The following is a 13,963-nucleotide window of genomic DNA, read 5'->3' as shown; positions in this document are numbered from 1 at the left end:
GTCTGCTCCAGTTATACAATGTTTATTCTTCGCTTATTTTTGAATTCGCTATGTCAGCGAGGACTAGAGATGCTTGCAGACCGGTGGTCGCGGCTGCTTGCTTTCTAAGGTAAGGGTTTGTCAATTCGCTCGGTCACCGAGTGCTTCTGGCTGTGGCTCTCTTCGGGTTTTGACAATGGAGCTTCAAGAGCTGCTACTGTTATGGTAGCGTTACATAAAATCACAGTAGTGGTGCTTTGAACCAGATTTTGTTATGTTTTTAGTCCCAATCTTCTGCCGATTGCTCACCAGATTTTGTTATGTTTTTAGTCCCAATCTTCTGGTGACAGTACTGTTTTAATTATCCTACTTCTTAGTCCGACACTGCAACAAACACTTCACTAAGTTAGTCCAGCTTAGTCTAGTCTAAGCCAGTCCAGCTTAGTCCTTGAAGCTAGTCCAGTCCGAGACAGTCCGGTGCAACAAACACACCCTTATATTAGTCGGAAAAAGCTAAAACGATTCCTTTCGGACAAGAGAGTGTGATAAAATAAGAGAGAGTGTGTCCTTTGCTCATTCATGTTAATTTTAACCATTATATTTTTTTCCAATTGTTCAATCTAAATACAACAAAACAAGAGAGTGTGATAAAATAAGAAATGATGTATGAAAACAATTTTCCTTTTTTTTTTTTTCAGTGCTGAGGAAAAAGACAAGAGAAGTAATGAAATACAATTGCATATAAAGAAAAAAGGGACCCCATTTCAACTACGATCTGCAAATTATAATTAGTGTTTGAGAGAGAGAATGATACGACACCAAAAAATAGTACTAATTATAAATCAAATCAAGTAGTAAATATAAAGGCTTAATTACCAAAATGTCCTCGGAACTAGCACGAAAGTATCACTTTATCCCTCGTCGTCTTTGCACTTGTATCAATCACAGTACCCCTATCCTATCAACTTCGTTTGTTGACTATTACCTTTTGCTCCAGGATATCAACATGATAGGAAGAGGATACTTTCATCCCTCGTCGTCTTTGCACTTGTATCAATCACAGTACCCCTATCCTATCAACTTCGTTTGTTGACTATTACCTTTTGCTCCAGGATATCAACATGATAGGAAGAGGATCATCTCGCGATCCTCTTTGTGCGAGTTCGATACATTTATTTTTCATCGTGCGGTTAATTTTTTAAGAATTGAATTTATTTTGGATCTTAGTGTTCGGAGTCTATGAATCATTTAATCTGGACCGCTGATTGGTGTGCAAGTTAAATCAAGGGCATTGGTCGTGTGTCATGGGCTAGAAAAATGAATTAATGGAGACTGTTGCATTTAATTTGTACGGCCCAAATTAAAGGATCCATAGGTTTCAAATACTAATTGACAATATACGGATGATTAATTGACAATACATCAAGTATTATATACTCAAAAGTTAAAATGCACAGCAACATGACAATTGACTTTCAAAATTGTAACAAAAATATTACGTATTGTAACAAAAAAAATACAAGAGAAAAGCAGAGGAATATGCAGTGCATCGAAAAAAGGATGGAGGTGCAGATTTATTTATTTATTTTTTTAACAAAACGATAACGTCAGTGAGTAAATGTTAGGAAAATTCTGGTTTCACCAACAATAGGTGATTTTTGAGTCACCAAAGTCTAATAATGCATTTTGTTCTTGACCACACCCCCACATTATTTATATCCGGTTTGTGTCGTTTTGAACCATATAAATAATGTCGCACACCTGAAGAAAGGTGAGTCATTTAAGGTGATTTTTTCTTTGACAAATGAGAAAATAATTTATACTAAAGCCAAATAAACTTAGGAAGTGTTTGTTTGCCTTCATTAGGTTTCACTATACTAGACTAGATTAAATGTGATTGTAGTCTGTTGTTTGTTTCCTGACCGGACTAGTTTTAATGGGATTAATCCAGACTCGCCTTCACTAGCGAACCGACTAGCCGGTCTTAGCTTGTCCCACCCAAAACCATGGGACTGGCTAAGAACTTCTTCTTCCTGCTCAGATCACCTCATCAACCTCGATTTCGAAGGCACAAGCTTCGGGCGCGGCTTCATCTCCGACGACGAACTCGTCGTCGCTTCATCTTCGACGATGACCTCGTCGGCTGGGTCATCTCCGTCGTCTTCTTCTCCTTCGCTACTTCGCAATCCACCAATGGAACGTGTTGAAACGGGCGAGTCAGGGGATGGAGTCAGCGACGCCAACACTGGGTCATCGACATGAGCAATCGAGAGGGATTCGGGTGAAGGTTATGAACGGGAACCTGGAGTGGGCGCTGACGGTTATGCAGAGGAAGATGACGTCGAGTGGGATCGAGCGGATGATAAAGCGGCAGCAAACCCACCACCTCAAGAGCTCTGAGAAGCGCATCTTGGCCCGCAAGAATGTCGAACAGAAACTCCGATCTCAAGACCTCGCTCGCAAGCTCAAGGCCGTCCTCCTCAAGAAAGTCAGGTACTCATTTCACAATCTCAAACAACAAATCGCAAAATTATGGATTATACAAGTAGATGATTAAGAATGTGTTTAGTGCATATGGGTTTTGTACCAAGTGACGAGTAATGGAAGATTTTGTTGTGTTTAAGCTCTTCCCAGCTTGTAGCTTGTATTGCAGTTCAACTGTTTGAGGTTTTGCCTGAAAGAAAAAAACGAAAAAGAAAAACAGAGAGAAAGAACCCTAGAAAAAGAAAAAAAGAAAAGAAAAAGAAAAATAGATAGAGTTCCAGAAAATAGAAAGAAAAAGAATAAAAAAGAAAAAGATTTATTATTATTTTTTTTATTATTCTCTTTTTTAGTTCGATATAATACCAAACACTTCACTAAATCAGTCCAGCTTAGTCTAGTCTAAGCCAGTTCAACTTAATTTTTAAAGCTAATTCAGTCCAAAATAGTTTGGTTTAATAAATGCACCCTTAAGAGCCTGAGTATGCAGTGTAAGTCCCCTTAGACCCTCTCCAACTATGGGCTAAATGTCAAATTTCCCCTATTCCCCCCCCCCAAAACCCAACCCAAGCCGAATCTTTGGGCTAAAAACTAAAAGCCAAACCCAAGCCAAATTCCCCCCAAAATTCAGCCCAAGATTCGGTGTGGGCCTCATCGAAACGAGTGAAATCCAACGTCTGTGCGCCAATCCCCCCCCACCCCACCCACTAGCCTGAACGTGTGACCCTTCAGACAGACAAGGCCCCACCCACGTGGGCTTGTAGGCCACCTTTCCCAAGCGCCCCAACTACTACTTTGATCCGACGATCGTGATCAATAGGTCGTTGGTTGATCCAACGACCTAGATTCAAATTTATATTTTTTTTTGTTTTTATATTTATATATTTATTGAATTGAATGACTAAGATTAAATATAATCAAATCTAATGGTAAAAAAAAAAAGATCTAACGGTCCAAATTTAAATCCAACTACTAAAATAATTAAAAAAATTATTTAACTCAAAATTCATCCAAAAACTCTATAAATACCTATGTATTTGTTCAAACATCCACACAAAACTCAATTTTCTCCTACAATTCTTTCAATTTTTATTTCTACCATTTTTTCCCATTTCCAAATTTTATGTTTATACATCTCTATCATGATTTTCATATTCTTTCATAGTGTTTCATGAGTTTCATATGGATTTAGTGATTTTTCAATATTTATCGGAATTTAAATATTTTTAGATTAAAATGTTCATAAAATTAATTTATGATAGTCTACATATTTATTTTTTTTAAATTTAATTTAAGAACAAAATTAGCCTAAGTTCATTTTTTAATAATCCCGAGTTAAAATTTTAAGCCAGAATGATAATTTTTCGGGCTAAAAAATTTGGCTTTTATCTCAAGAGTTGGAGATTGTCCCCATTCCCCACGTTACAATTATCAGTCTATGTCAGGGTCCCAATTCCCTATCGCATCCCTTCACACTACCCTCGGATGGGAATTAGCCAAAACGTTGTTGGATGTTAGGAGGTATATTAGAACCACTTCGGAATTTCATTGTTTTGGAAGAACAATTTTCAATTCAGAACGCAGAAGAAGTTCTTGCAGTAATATATATATATATATTAAATAATTACAGTTATCAACAAAATTAATTTTCATTTCATCAGAAATGAACCTTATTCAACGAGTTATTTCCAACTTTGCCATCTCATCACCGCTTAGTCTACAGTAATTAGTCAGGTTCAGAATCCAAAGCACTCGTAGTTTTGGAATTTTATCCAATGATGTACATCAGCTAGGTATAAATTGAATTCTTGCATGTGAAGGAGACACAAAATTGAATTCTTTTTTGTGACGGAGAGTTCATGAAAAGTTCCGTTTTGAAAGAATTCCTTTAGAATTTCTCGTTTGTAAATGATTTTTCTAGATTGCATAAAGCGGGCGAAGGGTCAATGGGGTATAGCCGTATAGATGCTTGGAAATTTTGTAGTGGGAAATGAAATAAAATTGAAGCCTAACTTAGGCCATCTCCAACCGAAGGGTTTAGAAGGCCAGAGGGTCGAAAATAGCCCGAAAACCGTCTCCAACCGAGGGCTAGGCCAGAGGGCTTTGGAATCTGGGAGGGCCCCACAGAATCAGAGAGGGCTAGAAGGCTGGAGGGCTGCAGCCAGCCAGCCATCCCGGGGCTGGCTTTTTTATTTTTATTTTTTATGTTTTGTTATTCCTATCGGTTATAACCGACAGTAATACATTTATACTAAATAATAGCATGTATTCCTGTCGATTATAACCGACAGGATTTCTTAAGAAAAAATTCAAATGCAACAGCTAGCCGTTGCATTTGAATTTTTTTTTTTTACAGTTTTATTATTATTTTTTATATACAAAATTTTTCATATGACTTCTATTTTTTCCTATAACTTCTATTTCACAAAATTTGTTTCATATTTTTTAAAATTCCATTTTTTTCCTATAACTTCCTAAGCCATTATACAACATTAAATTAAATTAAGTCACATTAAACAATATGAAACAACATTAAATAACATTAACCAACATAAAAATTATACAACATGAAACTTAAATGGAGACGGTTTTTAAATGGGTTGAATTTAAGTTGTAGTTTTTAAATAATAAATTATGTTTGGCCCTATGACCCTTTAGCCCTCGGTTGGAGACGGTTTTTTGTGACATGGCTAAAACGAGCCCTCTGGCTCTCTTGCCCTCAGTTGGAAACGGAGGCAAATATGACCCTGTACTATTCATTAAAATATTAATATCTTAAAGAATCTTGGAGGGGCAGAGGGCTAAAACGAACCCTTTGGCCAGCCATCAGTTGGAGATGGCCTTAAAGAGGTCTGATGGTTGGACCTTGAAGCATAACCATTGCTCTCACTTGTGAGTTGGGATTTTTAATTGATTTTGTTTCTACTTTTGTTGAACTTTGTTGAGCACTCTTTGCAAGTTGGAGTGCCTTCGAAGCTAACATCTCAACACTGCGAAATTGCATCTAAAAATTATTGAGAAAAAATGTTTTCAGATAACTAAGAATATCCTTTTCTTAATAATTTGTAAGTGCTTTAGATTATCAAGAACGTTTACTTCATGATAGTTTATAAGTGCTTTAGATTTTGAAAATGACGCTTGTACATAATCATTAACCTCCTAACCTAAATATCGAATCGGTCACTTGGGCTGCTTCTAAAACTATCAGAAAAATGTTTTCAGATAACTAAGAACGTTCACTTTCGATTACTTACCTAACCAAAATATCACATTGGTCAAATAAAAAATCTTAAAAAGCAACTTATATTCCTAGTCTCCATAGAATCTCTGCCACTTCATACTTTTAAAATAATGTTTTGTAATGTTAGCATAAAAATTAAAGTTAAACTATGAGGTGACAGAGATAGAGTGGAGAGATTTTTCAGTATACCTAGAGCACATGGTGATACACCACGTGTCACTAAACAAGTGAGATATTTGTGTTAACAAAAATTAAAAAAAAACTTAGACAAATAAAACTTCTCTCCACTTATCTAATAATATGTGGTATCCCACCTCTGTTCCAGGCACAATAATGAAAAATTTCTTCATGAACAAAAGAGCCTGAGCACCAACTCGTTCAATTGAGTTTATCCTGTGTGCTGCTTATGTGGTTATGCCAATTGATTAAGTTGATCTGCCGCTCAAGCCACTCTTGGTACATATATTAGTCAAACGCCTAATTGGCCAAACCCTATTATTCTCCCACATTCCCGAGAAATTTTTAGTTGTGACGACCACGTTTTTATGTAATTGGCTAAACCACATTCCCCTAACCACTCCTAAACTGCTGCCTAGTAACAACTTGACATCTCATCCGGCTTCAAACTTTCACTTTCGTATAAAACTTGCCATAAAATACGAGTCAGAAAGAAGGGCTGCCTTACATTTGTTAAAATCAGCATAAGCTTCGACGAACTCAATGTTATGCTCAGTGCACCATTCCAAACATGTGCCTCTGGCCTCCTATGATGACTCGTCATCCCCCAATAAACTGCTTCCTTCAGCCTCGGTGATTCCATACACAGTGAACCCTGGACCGTCATCAGCAAACGGGTCTCCAAGCTTCTGCAGTCGTCTTCTATATTCGGTATGAACCGGGTGACCCGGAACAAGATCAACCTTATTCCCTATGCACACTAGTATATCGAACTTTTGAAGATCAGTTCGAGATACCCATTTCTGAAGCGCAGACAGAGACGACAACTGCAGCATAATGCGGGCAAATTGATACAAGACACTTCGAAAATCATGCTAAATAAGTAAACAAAGTGACAAAGAGTGAGTGGCAAGAGACCGAAACCTCAGTTGTGTCGAAAACCAAGATCAAGGCAGCCAACTGGTCAAATATTGGGAGGGACTCAATCGAAAATTCGTCATGGAGATGAGCCATCCATACCGAAACGTCAGCTGTGTAGTACATTGTAGAGATATTCCACCTATTTTTTTAACACAAAAATCATCAAAATTCACGTTTCAAAAGAATTCAAAACGAATTCTTTGTTCCCAAAATTCCTAAAAGTTGTATTCTTTGTACCCAAAATTCCTAAAATTGAATTCTTTGATCCCAAAATTCAAAATTTACATACCCATTGACTACCGGCTGAGATGACGATGAAGAATGAGAAGCATCGCCAAAATCCAAACCCAGTAATCCAACAAATCAACAGATCATGCTTAGTATCGGTCAAAGGAGAGAGAGCTTACGCGTAATGAGAGAGCGGTTGCCGACGCCGGGGGAGTCGAGGAAGAAGATGCCGGGCCGCTTCTCCAGCGAGTCTCCGTCCTTTGATTGACTTTCCATTTCTCTGATTACTTTCGGAGAGAATGATAAAGTTTGGATCTTTTCAAATCTAAAACCCTAATTCCTCTAACTCAATTTAGTGAAGACGATGACTGACTTTTCTCAGCAGACTTTCCTATTGCTGGTGCTACACGCCAACTGGGCTCGGCTTAGGCTGCAGTTAAAAACAGTTCCTTTTTTAACTTATAAAAAAAAGAGTAAATTGTAGCTATGGTCCCTTAACTTTAACTCAATTGGAGCAATGGTCCCTCAACTAAAAATTCATTACCTTTGGTCCCTCAACTTATCAAAATGTGCAACTATGGTCCCTCAACTAAAAATCCATTACCATTGGTCCCTGAACTTTAATTCAAGTGGAGAAATGGTCCTTCAACTTTAACTCAATTGTAGCAATGGTCCTTCCAATATAACTCGTTTTGACAAAAATTTTGACATAGTTGACGAAAAAAACCATAATTATACACTTTGATGAGTTGAGGGACCCTAATTATATAAATGGTCATTCCAACATAGCTTATTTTGACAAAATTTTGACAAAATTGATGAAAATGACTATAGCTATAAATTTTGATAAGTTGAGGGACCAATGGTAATAGATTTTTAGTTGAGGGACCATTGCTCCAATTTGATTAAAGTTGAGGGACCATTCGTACAATTTACTCTAAAAATAATCTACGTTGCAAGAATGAAAATTCAAACTCAAGTACATATATATTGGTCGTTGTAAAATTAGTGAATTTCTCTTTTGTAAAAAAATTAGCGAGTCATATACTATTATTTGTCACGAGTTAAATAAGATCTTATAGGACAGTATGTAAATCAAATTAATGTTAGACACAAGATTTTTTAAATAAAATGTCACGCATGTGCAATTTGATTTTGATCAGTTTCATATCTAACAAAAAATTAAACCATACTTCAGTCAGAATTTTGGTGATCTATATTGAGTTATTTGGTATATGATCACAATAATAAGAAAGAGTGTGTGCAACAATATATATCTGCTTAAAATTAAATAGATAGGAAAATATAAGTGTAGCCACCAAATACATTGACAAAAATCATTTGGAACTACAAGGGTGGTTAAGTAGACTGTTTTAAACTTCAATCAGTATTTGGGATTAGCTAAGGGATTTCTCAAATTTATAAGTGCAAATAGTAGAACAAAACATGTTACCTTATGAGTCTATGATTAGGAAGCATGGTATCAAATATACTTGTGCAGCATTAAGGGAGGGACAGTGATGATTAGAAAATCACTTTCAAAAAAAGCAATCTAGTCATAAGCACTTCTCCAACTCAAGTCCTGTCCTCACAATCCCAGTCTAAAATAAAACCAAATTTCAAACCCTCTAAACAATCAAATCACTTTTCATTGAAATCCGCAGATGCATCAGCAGCAGCTGGGTTTACACCTGCAGCAAAGAACTCAGAGATGACTTCAAGAGGCATGCCCTTAGTTTCAGGCACCTTCAAGTAAACAAATATCCAAGAATCGATGCACCCGACAACATAGAAGGTTGACAAACAAGAAAGTTTCTGAAACATCAGGCTGACTAACCAGACCAGCATGAATGAGCTTCCTTTCTTGTCTTACACCAGAAATTGAAACAACCGACGCAGGCTGACACCAAAGTGCACTATCCTGATGCAAATACACTCTTTGAACTCCTCCTTCCTTCTTCCCGTCTTCGCCTGCTCGGTCAGAATATATATATGCCAGCTGCCAACCTCCACCAGTGTCCATACTACTACTGATAGCCTCGCTAGCTTGTACATTTCCTTTCATCAAGATTGTATTGCATCTCACACCTAAAGCAAAGAAAATAAACGGGCAAATCTAATGGACTCTGTCCCAGCAGCAACAGAGAAAACAAAGGACCCAAAAATGGCAAAAGGCAGGAAACAGAGTATTTATCCAAAACCAAAAATGTATCAAGACACAGTAGGCTGCAATTTTGACCCAAATTCCATCGCAGAATCTGCAAGGAATTAATATATAGGGACAGATACCTGTGAAATTATGGCCATGTTTTCTACATTTGTACTTTAGGATACAAATATGGTTTCTACTCACAGTCAAATGTACTTTAGGATACAAATGTGGTTTCTGTTTTTCTAATAATTAGCCAGTAGCTACCTACAGATATGAAATCGTTGTTTCTCCAGATTGAAAACTGTTTAAATTCTTGGGTAAATTACATGTTACCACCTTAACTTTGAGTCTTATAACAAAGTTATACTTTATCTTTTAAACATTGCAATGTCTTAAGTAAACTTACAAATTTGTTGAAATCTTAAACCTCCGTTAAAATATCCATCAATTTATTTGTTAATTTTAATTTAACTTAGAACAATTTATTTGTTAATTTTAATTTAACTTAGAACTAGAAATTCTTTAATTGTCAATATTAAATTAATTTTATAACCTAGTTAGGTAAGGGAGCGGACCTGTGTTTGCCACATCAGTATTTAACATAAAAATTAACAAAAATGTTGACGGATGTATGATATTGCAACGAATTTGTGAATTGATGTATAATATAGCAATATTTAAAAGATGATATATGAGATTGTTATGCAACCCAAAGTTGAGGAGGTAAAATGTAATTTATCCAAATTTTTTTATGTATTTAATTTAAATTAATTAATTTTATTATATTAATCTAAAAAGGTTTCACAAATTTACAATACAAAAAAAAAAAAAAATTATTTAGTTATACTAAAACTGAAATATACGTACCCAAACTCCTAATGAAGAAAAAATTGTGAATCATCTGAAGTGGATGGTTGCTCTTGTTCCTCCTCCTCAATATCAAAAGGAACATTAAGATCAATCCGCCGGGTTCGAAGATAAGGAAAGCCATTGTCGTTGCCGATCATATTCCTCGTGGACGGTATCTGAGGATCCAAGTGGACAAGGCCTCTTCCCAAGACTACTTGTTGGTCCCAAAGACAAGGAAGCCATTCGTCTTCTTTGCGCAATAGTGGGTGCACCCCGCAACTTTTAATGCGTGCGCCCCTGCGGAAAACAAATTCAACATTACAAATACCTCCCTGCTTCTTTTCTAAATCTACTAACTTGAGCTCCACATGAGCTGCCTCCAAGTTCGTACAAGGCCATACATAGTGTCTCCTGTAAGTACATAGTCTAGAGCCTTCTGTTCCGTTGATGATAACATAATAATTAAAATTCGATGGTTCAAAAACAGTAGATAGAACCAATCCTAATAACGTATCCCCCACTTGTAAATTTAGAGGAATTTTAAAACTACTAGTTCCAACAAAGTTTTCTCCCCTCCCTTCATATTTTATAGGAGCTGGAAAACTAATGCCTCCAATAAAGTCTTTTCTCCTCCAGTCATATTCAGCCGGTATACGTTGAATGGTTGTGGGATGGTTAGAGTTATAGTTGAACCACTTTGGAACTTCATTGCCTGGATAAATAACTTCCAATTTAGAGCGCCGAAGAGATCCCTGCAATAGTGAATAATATGTAGATAACTAATTACAAACAATTGTGATTTGATCTCCCTCCCAAGTAACAACAAATTATATATTTTAATTTCAAGAGTAATTAAGAAGAGAGACAAACCTCATTCAACAAACTATTTTCCAACTTTGCCACCCCATGGCCACATAGTCTAAAGCAATTTGACAGGTGCAGAACATGAAGCTCCGGGGGCAGTTTTGAAATTTTCTCCAATGATGTGCAATCATCCAGATATAACTCGTATAGTTTTGGTGGAAGGGCTTGTGGAGTTTTCCGAAGCCTCTTGCAACCTCTCAAATTAAGTCTTTCCAAGTTGACAAATTTGCTAATGCAATCCGGAAGACTAACAAAATTATTTCTCGACAGATCAAGCCATGTTAATGTGGACCAGCAATCAAGAAGCACAAGAAAATCACTTTCTGATAAATTGCATCCTTCAAGATAAAGATAATATAGGTTGGGAAAAGCATATGTGCTACACTTGTCTTGTGAAGTCTCTAAGTCAGTTGAAAGCAGTTGAGATTCGGTACTGCTGGATGAAACTTCATCAAACTTCATCTTGTTCTTCCCAAATGTCACCAGTTTTGGGCATTCATTGAAATAAACCCCAGAGAGATGTTGCAACCCATAAAGATGATGTAATGATGTACCTATAAGATTCTCACATTCCATTGCTAACAATTCGGCAAGCCCAGTAAGATATGCAATTGATGAAGGCAATTCTCTTATGCCACTTTTTTGTATATCCAAATGCTTTAAAGATTCCATCTCATCCTCTATTTCTGGAAAACTCTCCAGCCTTGTGCAACCATGAAGATAAAGCCTTTTAAGGGATCTCAATCTAAGTCTTGGTGCAAACCTCGTAAGCCTAGAGCACCCCATAAGATTTAATGTAACAAGTTTATCGAGGAATCCAATAGAATCATCAATCTCAACCAAATTTGTGCAGCCATGAAGATCCAAATACTCTATATTTGGACTTCCGGATAAGTCGGGAATTTTTTCCAGAAATTTGCACCCGCGTAAATTCATATATTTAAGATTTTCCAAATTCTGTGAAACCAAAAAAAAACAAAAAAACAAAAAAAACAAAAGTCACAGACATTAAATAGAATAATTAATGATGAAAAAACTTTGGAAATTTTCTTTTCTTTTTTAAAATAAAATATACATTTAAATTAGGAATCATCCAAATTAATTTAAAAAAGTATACGTACCTTAAATCCCTTCAATTGTCTGATGTCACTGTATGACATATTATATGTGACAAGATGCCTTGTAACTGTATGATTTTGAAGAATATTGGATCCCCAAATTCGAAACTTATCACCTAAAAGCTCTTTCATCTCTTGAACGCAAGATTGTATTCCAACTAGGTATTTGGCCACATTCAAATGTGTACGTTGTAGTACTTTGACTAAGATCTCTGTAACAATCTTATCGATAAATGTAGCTTCATACCTACCAGTTTAATTAAAAAATTTGACACATTTAGTCAATCAATTTTTTTGCTATATATCTTTGAAAAGGAAAAAAGAATGTAAAAAAGAAGAGAGGATTACACGAAAGAGAAGTGCTAGCAACAACAGCTAGAACACTCACTTCCTCGTTCGCTAGCTTTGGTGAACGACAGAGCCTATAATCTATACTATTATTAAGAGAATCTATATTATTGTGGATAATATAAACAACTTTACCCTTACTTTCATAACTTGAGTTTATAAACAAGGTTTAGGAATTGTGGATATTCATGTCAAACAATCAAAATAACAATTGTGGATAATTGTTAAACAATTAAAAAAAGAAATAAAAGTCCAAAACTAATTATAACTTCCCCACTTCCACCTCCAAAGCAATTCTTCTCTTCACGGTAACTTCCGCACATCCCCCTCAACTCAATCCTCAACCCAAAACTTTACTCTTTCTCTATTTATGAAATAATTTCTATTGCAATTAGTTATTTTATGACATTTTTATTTTAATTAATTGTTACTCATTCACTGTTCTTAAAATCAGTAGAAGACAATTTGTGGATGAGAGTTGGGAAACTCTCATATTTTAGTCATGTGTAGATTCATCTTCGTGGCTTTTCTCAAGAAAAAAAAAAGTTAAGAGATTCAAATTTGGTTCTATAGTGTAAGTGACATATGAACGTCGTTGCACATGCTTTGCGTATGTGCCAATTGCTAGTTATATATGAAGATGATGATCATGTATGTTTAACATACAGAAGGGTCAACTTCTTCGTGTATAATTATTCAACAATTTTTCATATTTCTGTTCATCAAAAGATAAAAATGGGTATTCACTCCCTCCGCTTGCAACTAAACAGGTATTAGGAGTGAGTTCAAAAAGCCGAAAAAAAAAGATAAAAAAATAAAAACCGAACCAAGCACTAAACCATACCAAAAAAAAAAAATCTAACCAAATTAAAAACAAAACAAAACTGAACCGAATTAAATACTTATTAATTTTATTTATATAATATTATTTGAAGCCCCAATTTCAAGTCAACCATAACAATCTTAGGTCCAAAGCCAAACTTAACCCCAATTTCCCTACCGACCCTCTTTTATTTTGTTAAATAAAAATAAATAAATAAACCCAAAAGGTTGAATTAATGTAATTCAGTAAAGTGCAAACAAAGCCTATGGATTGGACTAATATGCAAACGAAGAAATTGCCTCAAAACATCGACGGTTTAGGGTGCATCTTCCTTCCTCGCCGCCAACCGCACCCATCAGACATCGGCGAGGCAGCGCCAATAGTCTTCCGGAGCCCCGCCATCTACAGACCTCGGATGCGACCCCAACTTCGTCCAACTCCACCGCCACATCCGTGAGAAGAATGTCTACGAGACCCAAGCGAAGCCACGTGAGGGCGAGGAGTGGCGGCCCTCGCCGGAAAACAGGACTGGATTTCTGTGTCCGCCCTCCCCTCGCCGGAAAACCCACTGGTTCAGTGGTTCAGAGCTTCCTATGGTCCGATGATGTGTGGGTGACTGTGCTTTTTTTTTTTTTTTTAAATCATTCAGGCCAAAACGACATCATTTTGGTTTTGGAAAAAAAAATTTAAATAGATAATTGAAACGACGCTGTTTCGTAGACACTACCTGATTTCGCACCTCCTCCTGCCAATTCCTGATTTCGCCATTGACGAGACCTTGT

At 36.2% G+C, this 13,963-nt stretch overlaps 2 protein-coding genes across 5 annotated transcripts in view; both read right to left on the bottom strand.

Moving 5' to 3' along the window:
* LOC103435015 (TMV resistance protein N-like) overlaps positions 1-13,963 on the bottom strand; it is an 83,737-nt gene that overhangs the window by 68,696 nt on the left and 1,078 nt on the right. The window contains exons 2-5 of one of the 3 annotated variants that reach the window (XM_008373403.4): positions 12,014-12,257; positions 10,899-11,849; positions 10,047-10,780; positions 8,975-9,115 (exon numbers count right to left, since the gene is read on the bottom strand). In XM_008373403.4, coding sequence (XP_008371625.2) covers positions 10,055-10,780; positions 10,899-11,849; positions 12,014-12,257 — 1,921 coding nt within the window. In that variant the 3' untranslated portion in view covers positions 8,975-9,115; positions 10,047-10,054. Of the gene's footprint in view, positions 1-8,974; positions 9,116-9,855; positions 10,781-10,898; positions 11,850-12,013; positions 12,258-13,963 lie in introns of those variants that run through there. The other 2 variants (XM_029089650.2, XM_070807756.1) reach the window with 2 other exon arrangements.
* Positions 6,319-7,475, bottom strand: LOC139189249 (uncharacterized). Of its 2 annotated transcripts, none has more exons than XM_070807829.1 (3): positions 7,207-7,475; positions 6,803-6,938; positions 6,319-6,705 (listed from the first exon to the last, which is right to left on the bottom strand). In XM_070807829.1, the coding sequence occupies exons 2-3, from the start codon at positions 6,920-6,922 to the stop codon at positions 6,466-6,468; spliced, it is 360 nt and encodes a 119-aa protein (XP_070663930.1). In that variant the 5' UTR covers positions 6,923-6,938; positions 7,207-7,475; the 3' UTR covers positions 6,319-6,465. The 2 variants fall into 2 exon arrangements, with proteins under 2 accessions (XP_070663930.1, XP_070663931.1); XM_070807830.1 differs by having other exon boundaries at positions 7,089-7,422.

The sequence above is a fragment of the Malus domestica genome, chromosome 02, assembly GCF_042453785.1.
Source record: "Malus domestica chromosome 02, GDT2T_hap1".
NCBI lineage: Eukaryota > Viridiplantae > Streptophyta > Magnoliopsida > Rosales > Rosaceae > Malus > Malus domestica.
The sequence above is the reverse complement of the archived record's forward strand: the minus strand, read 5'-3'. Positions and strand labels throughout refer to the sequence as shown.